Here is a 15,339-nt window from a genome sequence, read left to right on the forward strand (position 1 = left end):
TACTTGTTTAAATGTAGTTGTAGGAGTGTTAAATAAAAAAAATAAAGATGATTTTTTTCATTCAGTTGTTCCATTTCTATATGTTTGGTAACATAAAAGCTCTTAATTCCAAAGATAATACAAGTTAATCAGTGTATTCAGTAGGTTGCATTAGTGGCATAAGGTATTGTAAGTATACAACAATGCGACAGTAAAACAATGCATTTACTTTTTACTTTTGATACTTAAGTACTTTTAAAAACATGTACTTCCATACTTTTACTTAAGTAAAAATATGACTTTACAACTTTCACTTGTAGTGGAGTAGTATTTGACCAGTAGTATCCGTACTTTCACTCAAGTAAGGAAGTTGTGTACTTTGTCCGCCTCTGACTACAAGCGATATAATGAATCACATTGGGATGTAAGTTACGTGCTCACACAACATTGTCTGTTGATATTTGTTTGCAGGGAGGACCTATAATGATCTGAACCAGTATCCTGTCTTCCCTTGGGTGCTGACTAACTATGAGTCAGAGGACCTGGATCTTACCTTGCCTGGGAATTTCCGGGATCTCTCAAAGGTATGCCAATCCTGGAAGTCTAGAGCTACACAAATCATCCTGGATTTAAAAAAAAACTGACCTTTTATTTTTTTCCCCCTCTTTTCTTTAATCTTTCAAGTCTAGCTTGTACTTATTTGAACAATGCTTGAAACTTGGTATTATGATCACTTCCTATCTATTTGCCTCTTTAAGATGAATTGCTTAATCGTATTCCCCAATTGTAAGTCGTTTTGGATAGAAGCGTCTGCAAAATGAATAAATGTAAATTCAAATGTAATGTAATATGTTATATGTACATATGTACACTGTAAATGACTTTATTGTTACTCTTGATCAATTTAATGTGTGTTTGCTGAATAAAAGTAATAATTTCTTACTGACCCCAAACTTTTGAATATGTATTTTATTAATTTGGTTAGTATAATATCCAGAATCCCTTTTTCTCCTTCCTGTTTGATAATATAGCCAATCGGAGCCCTGAATCCAAAGCGAGCCGTGTTCTATGCCGAACGCTATGAGACGTGGGAAGATGATGGAACTCCGCCCCATCATTACGCATCACTGTACTCAACTGCGGCATCCACTCTCTTCTGGCTCGTCAGGATAGTGAGTCTTCATTTATATTGTATTATCTCTCAGAACTTAGAAAAGAAAAGCTCTTTTGAAAGTTGTTTAATCTGAAATTGTGTGCCACTTCCTTCATCCCACAGGAACCCTTCACCACATTTTTCTTGAATTGTAATAACGACAAGTTCGACCATCCCGATCGGACGTTTTCTGGCATTGCACGCTCTTGGCGGAGTTGCCAGAGGGATACATCAGATGTTAGGGTGAGCTAAATTTTGTGAGGTAAAACGATTCTGTAACTCGTCGACATGTTTGTCAACGTGTTGTTTGTATAACAGGAGTTGATCCCTGAGTTCTACTACCTCCCTGAGATGTTCGTGAACAGCAGCGGATATGACCTGGGGGTGAGAGAGGACAGGACAGCCGTGTGTGATGTGGAACTACCAGTCTGGGCCAAAAAACCAGAGGACTTTGTTCGCATCAACAGGATGGTGAGGGATGGAAAGATTGTGTGTCTAAGCACCTTTGTTCGGTCCACATTAGTGCGCAATTTCAGCTGCCATTAGGATTAATAGTCCAATTCAGCCAGTGTTTCCAGAATCAAAAGCAGCTCTAGTTCGTAAAAAAAAGAAATAAACTTTGAACCTCACACAGCCTTTACAAGGCTAGTAATTTCTTTTTGAAGTCCTGATTGGTCCTCGTGTTAACCCTGTTGTCTTCTTCCTGTCTCAGGCGCTGGAGAGTGAATTTGTGTCTTGTCAGTTGCACCAGTGGATCGATCTCATCTTTGGCTACAAACAGAGAGGACCGGAGGCCATTAGGGCTCTCAATGTTTTCCATTACCTGTCTTACGAGGGATCAGTGAACTTGGACACCATCACCGACCCCCAGCTCAGAGAGGTAAGACCCCTCACCAGAGAGGTCAGTGAGTATCGATTCAGCAGAGGATGTCAATCTAGGAACTTTGCCTGCTTGTGTGAATCACGTTAAGTTGTGTTTTTGGTGGGTTTCTATTAGACATTGACCAATGTTGTTTTTTTATGATACTGATTTTTTTTTTCCAATACATTTTTTTATTGACATTTTTACATGTCTCAATAAAATATGCAGAATAAAATGCTTAGTTATTTTAGTAAAAATAAAACCAAATAATGAAGACAAAAAAAAAAAAAATATATATATATATATATATTCAAAGTTATTAATAACATTATTACATGTTCAACATTGCAATAATAACAATTAATCTCAAAACGCATAATGTAAACAATAATCTCTAAATGCTTAATGTCAATATAATAATCTTAAACTAATTAAATATTAAAATGAAGCATTTTCGTAACATCTCAAAAACTCTTTAATTATTAAATAAGACAACAAAACATTTAATGTTTTTAATAAATAATGGTAATATTAAAATGCTTGATGTCAATGATTAGGATTAATTATTATTGGCAGTAAGTATTATTGACAAAACACTTAATGTCTTGATAGTTAATCCAATTTTTTAACATCTCAAAAGGTTTAATAATTTATTAAACAATTAAAAACAATTTAAAGTATGATATTATTATAATTAAAATATTGAACACCATTGTTTCCTGTTTAACACACAACAGTGCAGTGCTGTTTTTATTTATCAGTAAATATGATAAGCGTTAGTCTTTAATGATGTTTCCTGTCAGTATCTTTCTCTCCTCTGTCCAAAATGAGTGAATATGTTTATTTCATTTCTAAGCGCCGTATGTTGACAGCAGTGTTCAGCTTGTCCATGTCTGTAAATGTCTGTCAGATGTGAGACAGCTCAGGGGTCTGTCAGCTAAAGTTGTAACAGCTTGTTTTGTCTCTTTGTCATCTTTTTAGTCTATGGAGGCTCAGATTCAGTCATTTGGACAGGCTCCATCACAGCTGCTAATAGAGCCTCACCCCCCACGCAGCTCTGCCATGCACCTGGTGAGACTTTGTTATATCTCTTGTATTATGTCTTTTCAAGACACCTCTATTTATTGTGATCTATATTACTTTTTTTTTTATCAGTTATCTATATTATATCTCTTTTAAATAGATCAATATTGTCTCTTGTTATTTGATTTATTACATCTTTTATCATGATTTGTCTTTATTACTTTCATTTTATGTAGCTCAGAATTCCAGCTAGTTGTGATGGACCAAATTTTGTTAATTTGTCTGTACCATAAATGCAACGTGGTGCCACAAAGCGACAAAATGACAGTCCGGTTGTACATAAAATTTATATTTAGCTGGTTCGGACACTGATTTACACCTAGAAGACTGTGTAGAGTTGGATGTTACACACATCACCCAGCCTACCCCCTCCTGACAGTCCAAACCAACCCAAAACTGATCCTAAACTATATCCTTACCCAGAATCCCACCCTGTGGTTTTCACCTTGTTTGCTCCGTTGTAATTTACCTTCCTAATTCCTTTCTCCTTTTTCTTCCCAATTGTTCCTCTTCTTCCTTCCTTTCCTCTTCCTCCTCCTCTTTCTCTCTTCTGCTCATTAGTGTTTCCTTCCTCAGAGTCCTCTGATGTTCAAGGACCAAATGCAGCAAGATGTAATCATGGTGCTAAAATTCCCCTCCAACTCTCCTGTCACGCACGTGGCGGCCAATACGCTGCCTCACCTCAGCATTCCCGCTGCGGTCACGGTCACATGCAGCCGGCTGTTCGCCGTCAACCGCTGGCACAACACAGTCGGTGAGCACTTCCATTTGCAACTTTCTTAGACATAACAGTTGAAGAAATCAGAGGTTTTCAAACCACCTTTTTTTAATGTTTATTTACAATATTAGCAATATGTTTTGTTTAGGTCTCAGAGGTGCTCCAGGATACTCATTAGAACAGTCTCATCACCTTCCTATTGAGATGGACTCTCTGATTGGTGAGTTCCTCGGATCATGTGACCATGTGTTCAGCCAGTAACTTGTCACTAAGGCTGAAATCCCTTCAGTTAAAGGCATAGTTCACCCAAAAATGTGAATTCTGACACAATTTATTCCCATTCATGTCCAAACCTGTATATCTTTCCTCTGTTGAACACAAAAGAAGATATTTTGAAGAATGTAGGTAACCAAATGTATTTTTTCCTCCATTAAATGAAAGTCAGTGGGAACCGAAACTGTTTGGTTACCAACTTTCTTCAAAATATCTTCTTCTATGTTCTGCAGAAGTAAGAAATGCACACAGGTTTGGAACGACATGAGGGTGAGTAAATTATGAGAGAATATTAATTTTTGTGTGGACTGTCCTTTTAAAAGTCTGGTGAAACTTGGTTGTATCTTCAGACTGAAACTGGATATTTTTCCAATATTCACACCTGGTCTGTGTTTTCTTTCCCAGCCAATAACTCTGGCATTAGTAAAAGGCAGATCACAGATTTGGTGGATCAAAGCATTCAGATCAACACGCACTGCTTTGTGGTAACAGCCGACAACCGCTACATCCTGGCATGTGGTTTCTGGGACAAGAGTTTCCGTGTTTACTCCACTGAGACAGGTGCTTGTGTCCTTTGTGATTTTATGCCATTTGTATGCCAACTTGTACATATAAAAGACTTTCTCTCTTTACTACAAACAAAATGTCTATGTGCACATATGCTCATCTGCTCACTCTTCATTCAGGGAAACTCACTCAGATCGTGTTTGGTCACTGGGATGTGGTGACCTGTCTTGCGCGATCCGAGTCCTACATTGGAGGTGATTGCTACATTGTCTCTGGCTCACGAGATGCAACCCTTCTGCTGTGGTACTGGAGCGGACGACACCACATCATCGGAGACAATCCCAACAACAGTGAGAACAAATGACCTAGTTCATTCGAGTATTGCTTTCATTTACATAACTCCATGCTCGACAAGGCTACATACATTTAATCCAAAACACTGTAAAACAGTAATATTGTGAAATATTATTAGAATTCAAAATAGCTGTTTTTATTTTAATGTATTAAATGTAATTTTTTTTTCCTGTGATGCAAAGCAAAATTTTCAGCAGCCATTACTCCAGTCTTTAGTGTCACATGATCCTTCAGAAATCATTCAATATGCTGATTTGGTGCTTAAGAAACATTTCTGATTATTATCAATATTGAAATCAGTACTATTTTATATTCTTTGTGGAAACTGATTCTTAGAGGAATAGAACATTTTCTCTAAAATAGAAATCTTTTTGCTGTCACTCAGATTAATTAATTGTGTCCTTGCAGAATTAATTTCCTAAAAATAAAATCTTACTGATTTTTCAGTAACATTTTTCCTTTTGTGTGGTAATGACTTCTAGTTCTGTGGCAAAAAAATAAGATTTTTAGGATTCCAGAAGCTGACCTTCTGTTGTATTGTAGGTGATTATCCAGCACCGAGAGCGGTTCTGACAGGCCATGACCATGAGGTGGTGTGTGTGTCAGTGTGTGCTGAACTGGGACTTGTCATCAGTGGGGCCAAAGGTCAGTCTAAGAGGAAGCAATCTGAATATTAGCATATCAGAAATGAACTCTTTTCATACTAGTATTGGTTTCTATGAGAGCTTATATAAACCCATTACAGGTAAGGAATTAAATATGTTTTTAATTGTGATTGTTATTATTTCCTTATTTCTCCATTTTTTTTTTATGTCTCTGCTTACTGTGTAATGACAGAATTGAGAGGTTCTTGCTGTTGTCTTGTTTTACAGAGGGGCCATGTTTGGTGCACACCATCACAGGAGATTTACTGCGGGCCCTAGAGGGCCCTGAGAACTGTCTCCGGCCTCGTCTGATCTCTGTGTCCAGTGAGGGCCACTGTATCATCTACTATGAGAGAGGACACTTCTGCAACTTCAGCATTAATGGCAAACTCCTGGCACAGATGGAGATAAATGACTCCACACGTGTAAGAGGAGACATATATGTTGGAACAGAAACAAATACACATTAATCCAAACAATCTCTGTATTTAATCTGCTTTTGTTTTCCCCCAGGCCATTCTGTTGAGCAGCGACGGTCAGAACTTGGTAACAGGAGGTGATAACGGTGTTGTTGAAGTCTGGCAGGCCTGTGATTTTAAGCAGCTGTATATTTACCCTGGCTGTGATGCAGGCATCAGGGCTATGGACTTATCCCATGACCAGAGGTGAGCACACCTGACCTAAAAATAATAATATACATATACATTGAACATATCATTTTAACAATGCTTTTATTGTTGTTATTATATGTGTGTGTGTGTGTGTGTGTGTGTGTGTATATGTATGTGTATATATATATATATATACACATACACATACACACACACACGGGCATTAGGCCAGTCGTTTTAACATAATTTAGAGCTTTTAATTATAAAAAAATTATTTATTTTTTACATGACATAGTACTATGTAAACATTTATATTATGGACATTTTTCTTATTAATTTATTACTTTTTCTATATATTTGCAGGACTTTGATCACTGGGATGGCGTCAGGCAGCATTGTGGCGTTTAACATTGATTTCAATCGATGGCACTACGAACATCAGAACAGATACTGAGACAGAACAAAGAGAGACAGAGACAGGAGGAGAGAGAGGGACCTTGTTTAGGGCCCGCAGTTGAAGCAGTGAGAAAGGTGGAGTTCATTTCCTGCTTGACAGATGATGGTGTCCCTCTAAGTTCAGGGTGGAGTTAAACCCGGATGAAAACACAAGACATATCGCTAACGTTACTTAGACCTTTAGGGTTGTCCTTCACTCCCCACATACTATGATGAGTTGCCTAATGTCCTTTTGTCTGCGAAGATCATCGTACAAGATCGAAGCCAGGACGACAGCAGGCCTGGATGGACTGTACCGCAGTTCCCAGCAGAAGAGGCTTAGAGCGAAACCACCAACAAACTGATATTTTGGGAGGGATGAGAGCGGGATGGAGGGAGGGAATGGGTCTGGGGTGGGATTAAGACGCAGCGGTGAACTTAGTCTTTGTAAATACAAACTGAAACGGTGCAGTTCTTCACTACAAGGGGATAAAAATCATACTTCCCGCTCGCTCTCCATTACGGAAGATCCCATAATCCTTTAATTTATTAATGACTTGCTGTAAGATATTGTGTAGTTCCAACGAAATGATGATGATTTGGATGATTATAGATGAAGGCCTGCCGATTCACAGGGAGGAAGTGAACTGCTCAGACAGGAAACAAGCTTCTCTTTCCTCTTTGTATATTTGGTAATTGTTTTGTCATATATGTAAATATTGTGATGGTTAGGAAAGCCAGGCATGTAAGCGGGCCATAAAAAAAAGAATAAAGAGGAGAAAAAAGCAACAAAAAAAGAGAAAAAGAAACCCTCCCTCACTCACACGTTTCATTATTTATGAAAAAAGGAACAATTATTAATGTTGACGTTTTTGTATCAGACACATTGCACCGGTAACAACCCATAATTTATCAGCGTATAAGGATTTCTTTTTCTTTGGTCTTCTACCACATTTTAGGGCCATTCTCCATTGTATAATTTGTGCATTGATGTTTGTTGTATTTAAATAATTAATATTATAATCATATGTGATGATTACGTTGTACAACCACAGCCACAGTAAGCAATATCCTTGTAGCCGAGAATGACTGCAGAAACGCGGTTTAATACGTGGATTGAGATGTTTGAAATCCGCATACACGAATACTGAGACATTTTTTCATCCCCCTCTTTAAAAAGTGTGAGAGAAAAGATTGAGAAGGATATTTTTCAATCAACAACACTGATACTGAAATATCGTCGTCGTGTAATTACTAGTCAGCTGGAAGCTAAGACTGAGTTCAGAAATGAAAACATGAATAAATTATGCAAATAATTTGTTGATCTGCCTTTTCATTGGCCATTGGATGTGAATTATACATGAGACAGCGGCGCATACATAACGTGCAGGTCTGTCTCTTGAGTAGGTGAGTGGTCAGTACTGTATATTTGATTTGATTTGTACATTTGCTAAATATCTTTTGTTCATTTATTTTGCAAGGTGTATCTGATCATGATGATTGCATATTATTTTAATTTATTTTATATGTCTGCATCGTTTGTGGAGAGGAGAGGAATAGTTTTGGGCAGGAAGTAAATAATGGATGATTTATTTAGATTCAGATGTAATTTTTAAATTCAGTCCCCACCTGCTGTTTCATGCATTTGCTGCAACTTGAATAAGCCAGAATCTCACAGGTGTCTCTTAAAATGTTTAAATATTAATTCATGCCAATATATAGATCAATAACTGTAAAATAAAATTGTTTCCTTTTTGTCGTATTTACAATAAAACAAACCAAAACATCTTTTTGAAGTACTGGTGTGTTTTTCTTTAAACAACTAGATCTGAATGTCTTTAAATACTGAATGTCCTGAATGGAATGAGGTCGGTTACCTTTTTAATGGGAGGGATACAGCTACGGCTGGAAGTGAAGCATCTCGCCATAAAAGAGCAATAATGTTAGATTGTGTTTTATTAACGTCTACACCTATTTAAACCCTAAATCTAACCTTACAATAATGCAAATACAGTAATTGTTCAGCGTGGCAAAAAATGCTAAGCTTGGAAGCTTTTAAGCATGCTGTTTCGATCAAAGTCTGTCACTCGGCGGCCATCTTTGAAACGCCTCTCGGACATGCAAGTGCTATCTCTTTGAATGGGGAACAGAGGCAGGCAGTAGGCTAGTAAAAAGTACTTTTCAAATGTCTGTTCTTTATCAGAGTGTTTTTCTTTAGAAAACTTTACTTCACAACATTCCAAAGCATTATATTGTACTTTTTACTGCACTACGTTTCATATTAACCCTTGTGCAACCTTTTGGACATTTTTGTCCTTTTCAGTGTTGTTTTGTTTTTTTTGATCATTTTGCCTGTGTTATTGGCAGCTGCATAAATTTTGGCACAGTTGTGTATTTTTATTGGAATTTTACTATTTTACCCCCATTTCCTTTAATAAATCTATTTTGCACTAGGTACAAAAAAATATTTAGTCTCAGGACCTTTTGGACAAAAATGTCCCCTTTGAAACCCATTAAAACTGCTATTTTTAATCGCAGTGCCCTTTAACTGTAAAATTATGCCATTTTTGTTAATAGGCTTTCATTCTGTTGGCAAGGCTTCAAAATTAAATTTTTTACTATTTTTTTTTTTTACCAGATGGTGCCATTTTTTCAGGTTTGGTCTATAAAGCAAATACTCGCTTTAATCCTGTTTTCTGCTTTGCATATTATAGAGCCAATTGGATAAATAATGCAGCTATAATTGTGTGGGTGTGTTGGTATGGATGTCGGAGTGTGGTTTGTGTGTGTCATAAAAAAATTGTGTGTGTGTGTGTGTTCTTGTAATATTTGAGAGAGAGAAATACTGCAAATCACAAATCCAACCACTGTGTGCACCAGCAGAGTTTTGCTGGCATCTAATGGGGAAAATTTGGTACTGCGCCCCAAACAAAATCTTACTGAAAGCTCGTTTTTTAAGACATCAACCTCAAAATTTGGAACACAACTTGTTTGGATTTATGGCTTTGATTTTCTAGCAGGTTTAGAGTTCAACATGTTTCATAAAATATATATTTTATATAAAGTATTGTTCATAAAGCATTTTCATAAACTTAAACCTGTATAACATTTTGTTTGTTTGTTTGTGTTTTTCACTTTTTAAACTTTTTTTACTTCAACAATAATCTGCGATGGGTCTTCTTTAAAATGAGACAAAACTTAAATTTTATTGATGCACAAGGGTTAAATATAATTTAATACTTAATTACATTAGAAATCTATTACTTTTACTCAAGTAAAGGTAATTCAAAGATTTACTTGAGTAAAAGAAAGTAGCTTAAAGTACGATTACATTTCATATTTGAAATCACCAGTGAAATCTGACATCAACTGCACCATAAATGTTTATTTTTCTTGAACAGCGTTAAAACCGCCAGTGCGCATGCGCAGTCCTAAACCCACATCACAGAGCGCTGATTGTTTCTATAGCAACCGGGACAGTGAAGCTCTGACGTTAACGATTAGGGATTGGCTCTTGTTGAAATGTCTGAAAAACTACATAATATCTATTGTGTTTACAGTTTGTTGAAATGTTTACTTTATATCAAGTTCCTGTCATGTTATGTTTGTCAAACTATTAAGCTAATAGCTTTTGAGGTGTTTGGTCTTGTTTTTTTTTTGTTTGTTTATTGCCACTAGTGAGGTGATTGCTGGTCTGGTGGTAATTCAATTCTCAAGTGATAAATGGAAAACCTGGGTCAGTCAGCATCAATAAGCAACAATAAAATGAGGTTATAATATATTTTTTAATAAGATAACGTCTCGAATTATAATGTAAGAGCCACTCTGTATTCCATGCACTAATGAGAGAATACAATGACACAGTAAGCAGGGGTATGAGTTACTAGTACACCTCTTACTGCACTTCAGAAACACTCAATCCCAATCTGACCTCCTGACACTAACAGCAGCGCTTCTCATGACACAGAGGTACCACTGAATCAATGTCCTGCATTCATAAGACCGAGCCGTTGGCATTTGTATTTCCAAGAGCTGACCCTGTATTAAGGAATGTTGCTTATTTCTTTTCCACAATGCATTTGTGCTTATGTTCCATATACCTAAAAACTGCAAAAATGGTTAAATGTGACTTACGTTGTCTAGTTAAGATAAAGAAATATATTGTCAATATCAAAATAATTGAAATTATATTATTTACACTGATTACAAAAAAGGTCCCCATCTCACATATGAACAAGCGCTGTGCGACCACTATAGAGAGAAAATCCGCATACGAGTTTATCTCTGAAGAGGTATCGGCAATTCAAATCACTTTCTGTCTGCTTAGAAAGGTTTTTTGGGATCAAAGGGTACTAATTACCAGGAATCAAATTAGCTAAAAGTCCTTACAGTTTCCTTCTGAAACATATGAACAGTACCGGACCCATAAAAACATCACATTTCTAAGGTGCTTCAAAAGAAAAAGACATTTTTGAACTTGAATAAAAAAGAAAATGTATTTATTATGTATAAATAAAAGTTATTATAATGACCATAAATAAACAAGAAACCCCCTTCTTGACGGTCATCATTTTCCCTGCACCTTTATGTGATCAGATTACAAAATGGTTCAGTTCATCGGTCCACTCGGCCGCGTTCCGAATCCTCATAAACCCTTCTTCTCTTTTAGTGCCCTTTCCACTCGTTCCCTTCCCTTTCGATGCTAGAAAGGGGAGAAGAGGGAGCGAACAGTCTCCGTGGAGCAGGCGGAAAAGTCTTCAGACTCGGGCGTGGTGTTGGCGGTGGTGGTAGAGGGACATGGACCGGGGATGAGGGCTGGAGCGGGGAGTCCGCTGGGCGGCTGGGACAGGGGGTCGAGGTGCAGACCAGGGCACAGACTTGGAGTAAAGGCTGGGATGTGGAGGCTACAGGTCGGCTGGGTGCTCCAGGGAGCTGCGCTCACATTCTGGTGGCATCTTCGTCTGAGAATCTGCCTCTCCTTATCAAGAGCGGTGGTCTGATGGAAGAAGGGGGGATTTTAGTCATGTGACAGAACACGAGCATGAGAGCAAAATAAAATACTCCAAATAAAGTCACTCCCAGAAGTCACCAAAATACAGTTTTGGGTGAACTATCCCTTTAATTACAATTATTTTTCAAATATTTATTAAAATTTTAAAACAAAAGTAATCTAATAACAAACAAATAAATAAATAAATATTTAATTTAATAAAAAATTAAGTTAAAATAATAAATTAAATGTAAATACACTACAGTTCAAAAGTTTGGTGTCACTTAGAGTTTTTTAATGTTTTTGAAAGAAGTCTTATGCTCACCAAGGCTGCATTTATTTCATAAAATAAACAGTACTAACTGCAATACTATGAAATATGATTTAATATTTTAATATATTTTAAAATGTAATTTTCAGCAGACGTAAATCCAGTCTTCATTTTCACATGATCCTTCAGAAGTTGTAGTAATATGGCGATTTGGTGCTTAAGAAACTTATTATCATTATTATTATTAATAATGTAAAAAAAGTTGCTTAAAAAAAACTGACCCCAAACTTGTCATTTATAGTGTATATTTAATACTAATAAATATATTTACTAGGTTTCTTAATTAAAAGTGAGTTTCTATTAAACAAACAAACACTGGGGACAACAGTGGGACTGACTGCTGAGCATTTTATTTCTGCACAAGGTTGAAGATCATGAGAAGCTGGTGAGAAGCAGGACAGTGACACAAGCAGCACACTGAGGGAAAAGCACATAAAATATGCCAGTTGCCATGATGCTGAAGCAAATCATGCACATTCTCTTCACCTGAACACTTTCACACACATGAATGACCACAGCAGCAGTTTTTGATAATGATATAAGCAGGTTTTAGTGCCCACACGGGGGTTCAACAAGACAGGAGCTGGCGTGCTTCAGTGGACACATGGCGTTACCTTATCCAAAACATGCCCGGGTTCTGATAGAAATCCAACGACCCTGATCTCTGGATGGAAAAGTCATGGTCGAGCTAAGCGAAGAGAAATCAGTGGAGCTCAGTGCACAATGCTCAGAAATCATCAGCTGTAAATCCATTTTAACTGTTAGTAAAGAAAATCATTTCAAAGTATTATAGTGTTTGAACTCTTTGGCCTCCCATAAAAGTGTCCATCACACATGGTGTCTGGTACTCTGCTCACTGGCTCTTTAATGTTTATTTGGCGTCTGATTCTTAACTTCAGGCTTTCACAGTCCGTGTGGGCTTACCGTCATCACAGACACTCCCGGGGTGTTGTTGCTGGGCTTGGGCCCAGTGTTAAAGTGCTTCTTGATCTTTCCTGCCACTGACAGCTGGTGCTCGTTTTCTGACAGACCGTCATTCTGAAACAGCCATTGAAATGAAACCAGTCAGTTACTATAGTTATGATACAAGAGGACTAAAAAGTATTAAGACTGTGTCAGTCCTATAATTTAGCAATAGACATTCGTACACAGAATAGTGTAATGCAGTGGTTTTCAAAACTCTCCATGAAGTACCCCCAGCACTGCACATTTTGTATGTCTCCCTATATCTGACACACCCACTTCGGGTCTTGCAGTCTCCACTAATGAGCTGATGAGTTGAATCAGGTGTGATAGATGAGGGAGACAGGGCTGGGGGTACTCCAGGACAGGTTTGAGAACCACTGGTGTATTGGATTCAGGTTGAATTACTCACAGTGACCCAGGGATGTTCCAGCACCTGCAGCGCTGTGTATCTCTGATCCACTTCCACCTGCAGCATAGACACTATCAGCTCCTGAGGAGACAGACGGGACAGAGAGAGTTAGTCCCAGACCCTAATGCCAATCATGACCTTAAATTGGTAAACACAATGACTTACAGTAAACAAAAAGTGAAAAATAAATACTACTAATAAAAATTATTACTGTTTAATAATAATAGTATGTAGGTAGGCTTTTTAAAACCAAAACTCAGTTTGATTTTAAAGATTCTACATATTACTTATTATCATTATCTATTATGCTTTAAAAAAATACATATTTAATATCATAATTCTTGCTTTTAAAAACACCACGAAGTATTTATCATATTATTTTGATTTGTTTTATTATTTTGAAGTCCACACATTTATTATACTATTTTTTATTTAAAACTATTATTTGTCATCAAATTTTATTATTTATTATCACATTCATCATATATTTTGCTTTTTAATAAACACCACATATAAAAACACATCTTATATATATATATATATATATATATATATATATAATATTAATCTTATCTTTTTTTATCCCACATATTTATTATTTAATCCGCACATATTTCACTTACTTTGGCTGAGTCTGATACATTGTCCCAGTACGGAAGAGGGAATTCTAACTGTCCCAGCAGTATCTGGTCAAACAGAGCTTCTTGATCATCAGTGCTCCTGAAATAAAGAATGCAACTTCAGATATGCATCAACAGGGGGAGCTCGTTTCATTGCGTTTATTGATATACAACAAATAGCCACAGGGTGGCGCAGTAACATCTTACATAACCTTCCAGCTTTGATTACATTACTCAAAGCTGCACTACATACACAGCTAGAATGTATTTAAGAATGAATCATTTTTCTACTGGAAAAATTAAACGTTTTGATTGTATTTACAGGATTTTTAAAACTACTTTGAAAAGCAATATGCAAAAAGCTACAAAAAAAAAAAAAAGATCCTCTCACATAAGCCATATTTTGTCATACACACTGAACTTACCCACGAAATGGAGGAAAGCCACAGAGGAGAATATATGTGATGACTCCAGCGGCCCAGATATCTACCTTAAGGCCATACCTAACAGCAAACAAAATGTGTTGTTTTAGTATTATTGGTCTTATTAGATTTTATCTGTAAACTCATTTAATATGATCATAACAAATCACAGCACTATGCTTAACATCACACGAGTCCATGGGGAAAAAAATATCACACATTCAATAACCCAGATTTGTGCAAACGCGTTAAAATATTCACCCGGTCTCTGCGATAATCTCTGGTGCTACATATGTGGGTGTTCCACAGACAGTGTACAGAGGTCCGTCTACCACAGTCGCCAAGCCAAAGTCGCCCAGCTTCAGGGATTTGCTTCCATCTTGATGCTCATACACCTGTGAACCAAAGCCAAAAACAACATTAGACCAAAAACAACCTTGTCTCTTCAAAGCAATCTATGAAAATGACATATCCGGCTCTCAATTCCCAAGGTGAACATGTGCGGATCAGTGTCAAAAATAGGCACTGGCTTCAAATAAACAGATATTTGTGCATTTAATGTCTTTAACCTAAAATCCAATGATGCTAAAAAGAAACAGGAGCATAAGCTTGGCTGGCTTTGTGTTTGGCGTTTTATAATATGTAAAGTGATGCGTTTTGAAAAAGCCTCATGCTGCACTGCAAGGTGCATTTGACATGCATGCTTCCAGCCACAAGCGATTATCTTTGACACGCAGAAAGCGAGCAAACGCATATGTGAGCCAGGCACATTTTTTTCTAGCTCACTGGAGTGCGTTTGATAAACAGACGGTTTTATTCACTGTTAGCAGGTCACATTTTCAATTATATAAGATCTGCAGCATTTCTAGACAAATCCCCCGGCTCATAAACAGGGCTTCATAAACAACATTTCCGTCTTGAATCAGCAGAGGAAGGGGCCATTGATTCATAAATGAAGTCTGGTAAAAGGTTCATACGAGAG

The 15,339-nt window shown here is 37.0% G+C and overlaps 2 protein-coding genes across 22 annotated transcripts in view; one reads left to right on the forward strand and one right to left on the reverse strand.

Annotated features, from left to right (window-relative positions):
- Positions 1 to 8,407, forward strand: part of nbeaa (neurobeachin a) — a 121,618-nt gene extending 113,211 nt beyond the window's left edge. For all 12 annotated transcript variants that reach the window (XM_058789076.1, XM_058789084.1, XM_058789085.1 and 9 more), the window contains 14 exons: positions 451 to 563; positions 1,011 to 1,151; positions 1,256 to 1,375; positions 1,451 to 1,603; positions 1,845 to 2,012; positions 2,976 to 3,065; positions 3,639 to 3,831; positions 3,944 to 4,015; positions 4,474 to 4,629; positions 4,755 to 4,925; positions 5,473 to 5,574; positions 5,802 to 5,998; positions 6,087 to 6,238; positions 6,548 to 8,407. In XM_058789076.1, coding sequence (XP_058645059.1) covers positions 451 to 563; positions 1,011 to 1,151; positions 1,256 to 1,375; positions 1,451 to 1,603; positions 1,845 to 2,012; positions 2,976 to 3,065; positions 3,639 to 3,831; positions 3,944 to 4,015; positions 4,474 to 4,629; positions 4,755 to 4,925; positions 5,473 to 5,574; positions 5,802 to 5,998; positions 6,087 to 6,238; positions 6,548 to 6,638 — 1,919 coding nt within the window. In that variant the 3' untranslated portion in view covers positions 6,639 to 8,407. The remainder of the gene's footprint in view (positions 1 to 450; positions 564 to 1,010; positions 1,152 to 1,255; positions 1,376 to 1,450; positions 1,604 to 1,844; positions 2,013 to 2,975; positions 3,066 to 3,638; positions 3,832 to 3,943; positions 4,016 to 4,473; positions 4,630 to 4,754; positions 4,926 to 5,472; positions 5,575 to 5,801; positions 5,999 to 6,086; positions 6,239 to 6,547) is intronic.
- Positions 8,408 to 10,124: 1,717 nt separating this feature from the next.
- The window catches only part of dclk1a (doublecortin-like kinase 1a), a 50,784-nt gene continuing 45,569 nt past the window's right edge, over positions 10,125 to 15,339 (reverse strand). For 7 of the 10 annotated variants that reach the window (XM_058789918.1, XM_058789916.1, XM_058789920.1 and 4 more), the window contains 6 exons: positions 14,619 to 14,752; positions 14,361 to 14,438; positions 13,939 to 14,035; positions 13,316 to 13,396; positions 12,865 to 12,978; positions 10,125 to 11,615 (listed from right to left, as the gene is read on the reverse strand). In XM_058789918.1, the coding sequence (XP_058645901.1) occupies positions 11,322 to 11,615; positions 12,865 to 12,978; positions 13,316 to 13,396; positions 13,939 to 14,035; positions 14,361 to 14,438; positions 14,619 to 14,752 (798 nt within the window). In that variant the 3' untranslated portion in view covers positions 10,125 to 11,321. Of the gene's footprint in view, positions 11,616 to 12,178; positions 12,358 to 12,554; positions 12,629 to 12,864; positions 12,979 to 13,315; positions 13,397 to 13,938; positions 14,036 to 14,360; positions 14,439 to 14,618; positions 14,753 to 15,339 lie in introns of those variants that run through there. The other 3 variants (XM_058789923.1, XM_058789924.1, XM_058789919.1) reach the window with 2 other exon arrangements.

The sequence above is a fragment of the Onychostoma macrolepis genome, chromosome 10 (genome assembly GCF_012432095.1).
Source record: "Onychostoma macrolepis isolate SWU-2019 chromosome 10, ASM1243209v1, whole genome shotgun sequence".
NCBI lineage: Eukaryota > Metazoa > Chordata > Actinopteri > Cypriniformes > Cyprinidae > Onychostoma > Onychostoma macrolepis.